At 44.0% G+C, this 8,140-nt stretch overlaps 1 protein-coding gene across 1 annotated transcript in view; it reads left to right on the forward strand.

Annotated features, from left to right (window-relative positions):
* Nucleotides 1–5,059, forward strand: part of gcgrb (glucagon receptor b) — a gene marked incomplete at both ends in the record, with an annotated part of 8,674 nt that extends 3,615 nt beyond the window's left edge. Inside the window, 4 exons of the mRNA XM_079999416.1 lie at nt 3,583–3,671; nt 3,767–3,911; nt 4,245–4,286; nt 4,667–5,059. Of these exons, the coding sequence (XP_079855542.1) occupies nt 3,583–3,671; nt 3,767–3,911; nt 4,245–4,286; nt 4,667–5,059 (669 nt within the window). The remainder of the gene's footprint in view (nt 1–3,582; nt 3,672–3,766; nt 3,912–4,244; nt 4,287–4,666) is intronic.
* Between the last annotated feature and the right edge of the window lie 3,081 nt (nt 5,060–8,140).

Consider the following 8,140-nt stretch of genomic DNA (forward strand, 5'->3'; position numbering starts at 1 on the left):
GTATGAACGACCAATTCCCCCAGGAGATCAATGACCAATGGAAGGTGCTGTACCCCATCCTGAAGGAGAACCAGCAGGTATCGCTGGTTGTTGATAAACTATACATAGACAGTCTGTTATTCAGAGACTCCTCCACCACGCCCTGGTTATTCTGATAATTATGATATTCGAGATGTCGAAATTTGCATCCTATGTCGGGATTGAAAATATCGCTCACTCTCATCATCTCACCTGCCCAATCCCTTCCTCCCTACTTCTCTCATCACTCTCACCCTCTATCCACTATCTCACTACATGTACTGTATGTCTAACTTTGCAATGTTCCATCTTTATCTTTGTCTACTTGTCATTTGTTTGTGTAGATATGTATCCCTATAAACTTCCTGCAATCAGTAGAAGCCGCAGCAGTAGCAGCCAGTAAAAAAGTAATACAAAGAAGGAAAACTCAGACTTATCTATGGGAAAACTAGGGCATGGGACTATAGCTATTGCCTTGGATGCACTGTGCTGCTTCATGAGAAAACTACAAATCCACATCCATCACCCCCTTACTAACCTCATTAACATCCATTAAGTTTGTTAGTTAGAATGTGAGAGGCTTGGGCTCACCAGCTAAACGTAGCAAAATCCTAAGACACCTCCTTATCGTCACCTAAGTCCCCACCTTATGGTCTCAATGAGGACGACCCAAATTTCTTTCACAATATATTTTCAAAACTTCAAATTCTCTGACTCATTTATTATACTGGGAGGGGACTTCAACACAGTATTTGATCCAAGTTTAGATCGTTGACAAACCAGAAATAATCACAAGCCCTGGCATTCGTCTGACACTATAAAACATTGTATGAGGGATCTTGCTCTTGGCAATTGTTGGAGATCAAATAATCCACATAATAGAGAATACACATATTATTCACCATCCAACCAAAGCTTCTTTAGAATTGGCTTTTTCTTGACAAGTAACTCTGTAATGTCCAAAATCACTAATCCTGAATATCCACCCTATTGTAATCTCAGATCACGGGCTGATTAGTTTCAACCTCAAAAATGAAACCAACCAGAACCCCCCTGGCAGGTGGCGGTTTAACATCTCACTTGACTGACTCTCCAGAAATGTCACCATCCTTACTCGGGTAAATGGCTAAGGCAGTTCTGAGAGGTAATATTATTTCATTCTCCACTCACAAGAAAATGAAAGGACAAGAATGCCAAAATAAACTAGAACAATGATTAAAAGACTTGCACTCCCAACAAGCCCACTCATCCACTGAGCAAATCCGAAATTAGATCCGTACAACTACATCTCAACCTGATAATACCATCCATCAAATGACACAATTCCTTATGCAATGACCAAGAGCCAATCATTTTGAATTCAATGACAAAACAGGTAAATTTCTTGCCAGTCAATTGAAATGCAATAGAGAAAATACACTAATTACAGCTATCAAAGATCCACAGGGTACTAAAGGAAAACATACACCCAAGTCATCAATAAGCTATTCAGAGACTTTTATAATGAGCTATATCACTCAGATAATGAATCAAATATGTGACCCACCGCAGCAAAACCCACATTGTCGCATTTTTTAAATTGCTACGAGCAGCCAAATAAGTTGAAAAACCTTTTCAAGAAGGAAAATCTGATTTTTCCAGATTTGTGTTCCTTTGTGTTTCTTTTCATCTCTCAACGTATTTTCAAAGCCAAGTTTGATGTATAAATAGTACATAAATGTTAAACTGTGGAGTTAAATATTCCCGTTAGATTACATGGGGAAACACAGTTTACTTACCGAGACGCTGAACAGCGCTGAACAACGCCGATCGATCGCTTCCTTTAAAGCGACCGTCCAGGTGAAGATCAATCCTCCATATTCCATGTGATGTGAAGTTGCAATGTGAAACCGTTTTGATAGAGTTCAGCCTTTAAATCGTACTACATTTACACACACACAGAGACATTAATGTGTAGAGGGCGTATACCAACGTACACCAACGAAGAGTCAAGCTGATGTCACTTCCGTAAACAAGACGAGGATCCAGTTTCACTTGTTTGTGAAAACTTTCATCCCTGTGTTGTTATGGATTATGAGGAGCGGGTGGCAGATCTAAATCATATCGTGGTCCTTAATCTGACCAGTGTGATAGCTCCAAGTCAGTGTAAGCAGCGCATACTGAAATTCATTTTCTGCGATGATAGTCAGTTCTCCAACAGCAATTCTGAATCTGATACCGGCATTATCCCAGACTTGGAGAACATTTCAAACAGCGGATTTCATCCTGAATGTGACAATGCAACTGGATATTTTCAAGAACCACCGGAGGAGACCGACGATACGCCTGTTGTTGTTACAAGGACCCAACCAACTTCCAGTTATAGTCAAGTATAGTATAGTTTTTGGTAGTATGTTGTACTGCGGACGGGGGCTGACAAGGGGCATGATGGGGGAGCGGAGCTGCCCGGCATGAGCGGAGGCGCGTTGGGTCCCTCCGGATACAGGAAGTGAGCGGGCTATGGCATGGTTGGGTCCCGGGGGGTGGGGGGGGGGGTCGAAGTGGCCTCTCCCCAGCCTGCCGCGCCCCTGGGTTGATCTGGTTATACTTCGCCTATCTCTCCCAGTGCCAAAACTCATACTTAGTACACACCATAACTCTGACACCACACAATAGGCCTAGGGTTTGCGGAACGGGTGGGGTGCAAGCTATGCGGGTGGGGACGTGGTGGGCGGCTACGATCTTGCCCGTCACACTCCTGCCCCGACATGCTTCTCGTCCATCCTGAAATTTTAAAACAACACTCTACCAGACCAGGGTCTGCGGGGCAGGAGTGGTGTTAGTGATTTGGGTTCGACTTTCACACCCTTTCAACTGCAATTGCCAACAACCACTTGCTTCCTGGGGGGCAGCTGTCAGCCTCTGCTCCCACTGCACGGCTTCTCCTCAGGTGCCACGGGTGCTGGTGGTGGTGGAGGGCCCATATATATCTGGCGGCTTGTTGGCATCAGCAGAGGGAGGGGGGCTTCTTCCGCACCATTCTGATTAACTGTAGAGACTGTTGTGCGTGAAAATCCCAGGAGATCCCGGGAGATCACATTCCCGGGTGTGTTTACCAAATGTTTCCACATCAATCATATGAGCCATTGTGTACACAGGGCACATCATTTTCACACCCACAGGACTATAGCTGTCTATGTGCGCACACACAAAGAAAAACGCACACGCACACACACACACACACACACACACACACACACACACACACACACACACACACACACACACACACACACACACACACACACACACACACACACACACACAACAATGTCATCCACCACAGAACTCACTAAAAAAGCAATGAAGATGTATAATAATGTAGATATTCTGGCCCTACAAGTGGTAGCTACAACTGTTTGTAGCATAGATTGTGTATTTTTCTGTGTCAATATTTATGTGTGTGTGTGTGTGTGTGTGTGTGTGTGTGTGTGTCTGTGTGTGTCTGTGTGTGTGTGTCCTGCTTCTACTGCTGTATGTGCACATGTTGCCTACATTTTACTTGAGGTTTCTTCCCTCATTCAGATTAATTTCTTCATTTTTATGCGGATTATAAAAATCCTGATGTCCAAACTCAAGGCTCATCAGATGAGATACACTGACTACAAGTACAGGTAAAAAGTACTGCGCTCTGGCTTTTTATTAATGTAGAACAAGAGAAGAATATTTGTACTTGAATTCCCCTCTCCCTCTTCTCCTTCCTCCGCAGACTGGCGAAGTCCACTCTGACCCTAATTCCTCTGCTGGGGATTCACGCCGTCCTCTTCTCTTTTGTCATCGATGAGTCCTTCCCGAATGGCTCCATGCTGCGCCTCATACGCCTCTTCTACGACCTCCTATTCAACTCCTTCCAGGTCAGGGTTGGATTTGACAGATGGATCGAAGCTTAACCCTACTAGAGATGGGATTTCTTAGATATTCACTATTTTCAGTGTGACCCCAGGTTTATGACGGCGACTAAGGAGCATTGTGTGAATGTATACCTTGGGTTATTGTTTTAATTCCAGGAGCTACAATTTGGTTAATGACCATTTCAGGTCTGATGATATGGACATAACGTTTCAACGCATCTCTTGGTGTCTGAATTGAACACAGGTAGAATCAAATGTAACGTATTTTACCTGTGGCTTGCATTGTGTGAAATGAATGAATCTGATGAGGTTAATGGTATATAATATCCTCCTCAGGGGCTGCTGGTTGCCATCTTGTACTGTTTTGTCAACAAAGAGGTAGGCCCGGCACATACTGTAGTGTGCAACCAGAATTCTATCACCCTGTCAAACATTTCATTGTGTTCCCAGCAATTAAACCATCGTTTCATATCCGTAAAAGCCTTACCTTTGTTGCGATTCCAACTCACTCTATTGTCTGGCGAGCTCCACATACGGTAGCATCAGTCAAAGGATAATTTAATTTCCGCATTGTTTGAATTGGTCAATCTAATTCGGCACTCCGCCTTGTTTCTCCCTCCTTAACCATGATCTCAAATGCCACATACACACACACACACACACACACACACACATGCACACACACACACACACACACACACACACACACACACACACACACACACACCCTCATCCATCCACGCCCCACCTCCGCCCAGGTGCAGTCGGAGATGTTGAAGAAGTGGAAGAGATGGAAGCTGGGTAAGGACATCAATGAGGAGTATCGCCACACCCACAGCCAGATGCCGCACGGCAAGAACGGCAGCGTTGGAACCTGGAACCTTCCTGATCTCCATGACAACAATACCATCGGCCCGAGGTGCAACTCCCAGCTGACATCCCCCCACAGGGCTGACCCGAGCCCTCTCTCCTTCGTCGCTCGGGAGGAGAACCAGAGGCTGGTCATCGCCTACTGCAACGGGAGGGGGAGAGGCAGGACCGGAAAGGCCTCGTGCTCGTTGTACTTTCCCCTGGTGACGTTGCACTGTGCAGGCGGCGATGTGAGCCACGCCGCGGAGCGCCGAAGACAAGGGGAGGAGACAAATGTCTGAGCAAGGAAGGAAGAGAAGAGCGTGCTTTCTGTCCTGCGTCAAATGCACATGCGTGATCACACATGATGAAGTTATGTTTGCTCTCAAGTGTTTATTTTGTTTTTATTGTTGAAAACTCTGCTGCTCCAAATCATGTTTCCAACTGCTACACTGCAAAGGGATACTTACTGATACTTACCTTGCTTAACACATTCCGATAGACAAAAAATGGTGGTATGCTGGAGATAAGTGCGCTCGTGTGCGTACGTGCGTGCCTACGTGCGTGCGTGCGTGCGTACCTGCCTGCCTGCGTGCGTGTGCGTGTGTGTGTGTGTGTGTGTGTGTGTGTGTGTGTGTGTGTGTGATTGTGTGTTGCTTTTTTTTTTGTACCTGTGTGCTGCAAAAGTCACCTGTGGTTCTGTATGGCAACTGGCAGCCACCGCTAATGGCTGGGTTAGAATTCACTGAGGTTCAGGAGTGGGGACCACACCCCAACCACACTTACGAACAATAAACTTCGTACTTCGTATACCTGTCTTATCCACCCATCATTCGGTTGTCTTAGCTTTCACAACCCACCACCTCCCCCAGACTCCGCCTCTCTTGCTCTCTCGCTCCCTTTTTCCATCCTTTAGGAACCACCAGGGGGATCCGAACGCATGGCTGAAGACTCCTTTCTCCATCCTGAGCCAAGGGTTCTGTTGTTCCATCCTTGATCAAGCTCACCGTCCATCATCCCACCCATCAGCACACCGAAGCACCAGCTCACCAACATCATACCTTAGCATCTCTTTTCTCATCCACCATCACCATCATCTCGTATCTTTTATTACATTGTGTTTCGCAAATCATCTTCAGTCAATTACAAGTCAATCCATCTGTTGTGGTGTGGCCTTTAACTCATGAATAAAAACAATGGAGTACTGGGAAGGAATTATTTGTTAGTCCACTGTTGTGAATTGTCAAGGTTCCCCTACAACGTCAAGAAAGTTTTATAACCCCCAAGATGCATCAGAAACGGGGAGGGAACGGTTTACCTTAAAGCCGCCTTCACACTGAACATGATAACTTAATTCATGAATATAAAAACGGAATTATTGATTGTCACTCCCAGTGATTGTGTCGTTTGTTAGATTCAACGTGAAAGCGGTTCAAGAAAGACTATTCAGTATAGCCAATAGACCAAAGACTGTGCTAGCTGATTATTATTTTTATTATTATTATTATTATTATTATTATTATTATTATTATTATTATTATTATTATTATTCAGTTTTAAGTAAACAATAGCAACATGATCATACTAGCTTTCCCTTCCATTTGTTTTGCTTTCTTGGTTCCTCTTACTGTAGTAAAAGGCTGCCTGAATGTATGTGGACAACATGGAGATGTTTTGTGAGATTTTGCTATTTAGTATCTCACGTTTCTCACTTATTTGTTTCCGTAACAGGAGTCATTTTTATTTCTGCTAACTTGCCAAAAGCAAGATATGCTCTCATTAATGCCATGCCTGTAGGTTGTGCAGACCACCTGACAAAGTTGTCACTAAGTTGTCAATGATTAGAATTTAATGATAAATATTGTTGGTCAAATAAAAAAAAAAAAATGGAGTAACCATTAAACCAGACTATAATGATTATAAAATCATTTGGGTGCCACTGGTTATATTGTAAGTCCTGTTTCTCTGTTTCTGTTTTTCCCTCAGTATTCAGATTTACAATTACAAATCATCAGATTCTCCAATAGGGTCCTATAGGTTTGTATTTTACCCAAACAAATAGTCAAACAATAAATAGAATAGATAACCATTTGTATTAATCGTAATAAATAAAAGTGTCTGTATTGCTGTAAATATTGAATAAATGAGTGCTTAAAAATATAAAAATATGTAAAATGGTGTTTTGTGATCCAGTTTGCAATGCAGACGATTCAAAAGAATTAAAAGAACTTCATCTTGAGTGGAGGTCAGTCAGTCTTCATCTTGAGTCTTGTATTGTTTCTTAAATGGTGCACAGGCTTAAAAGCAATTAAAAATATCTTGCCAACTTTGTCTCTTACCTTGTCCTCATGGATCTAATTAAACACAGTTATGCCCTTGTTTAAAGTGTAGTGCGTCAAATGTCAATTATTTGTACAAATGCACAACACAATCTAGGATCCTGGTACAAAGAGGCATACGGTCACAGTTGGCGTGGGGATAGTGTGGTTTGAGCAGCCACACCTGACCTGGATCTAGGTGATGGGGATCAGAGTGGCTACATACCTGTTGCCCGTTGGTTGGTTTAACAAGCAGCAGGTAAAACCCCCATCCCCACACACACTCAGGAGAGGAGCCCGTGTCATGACACATGTTATCTGCTCCTGGGCTAATTCCAGCTGGCCCACTCTCTTCAATAAACTGGTGTTTACAACCACCCGTCTCCTATGTCTCTATGTCGGAGGGCCCTGAACACGCCACTTGAGTGGCACGTGGTAGACGAAACTTCCATACTTTTAAACTTACTTGACCTGTCTTTTCCTTGACGTCTGATATCTGTCATATGTGCAAATAGAATATCACTTTACTAAGTACCTGTCAGTTGTGCATCTTATATGTGCAGTTTTGGTTGAGACTGGGTCACAGAGATGCTGGTTCAATCCTGTAGTAAATTTTGGGGTGGTTATTTTATGGCATTCAGTGTCAGTCCATCCCATTTATTGAGTTTCGACCTCTGAATCCCTTTGCTGAAAATTGCTCATAATACCCTCCACCACTCATCCACAGACCTAACTCCCTTCCAGTGTGTCCTTGGCTACCAACCCTCCCTGGCTCCTTGGAACCTGGGTCACTCAGGGGCTCCTGCGGTGGAATACTGGTTCCATTAATCCGATGGACTTTGGTCGGCTGCTCATGTACATCTGCAGCGGGCTGTCAGTTGCCAGAAGTTGAAGGCAGACCGCCACCGCAGCAGGACCCCTGTATTTCAGCCCAGTCCATGTCTGGCTCTCACCCCGAAATATCAACCTCTGCCTGGCCTGCCATAAAATGAGATCCTAGTTACTTGGGCCATATAAGGTCAACGAGGTTAGTTACACTATTCAGCTCCCTGCACATAGTTGTAT

The sequence above is a fragment of the Zeus faber genome (genome assembly GCF_960531495.2).
Source record: "Zeus faber genome assembly, chromosome: 4".
Taxonomy (NCBI): Eukaryota; Metazoa; Chordata; class Actinopteri; order Zeiformes; family Zeidae; genus Zeus; species Zeus faber.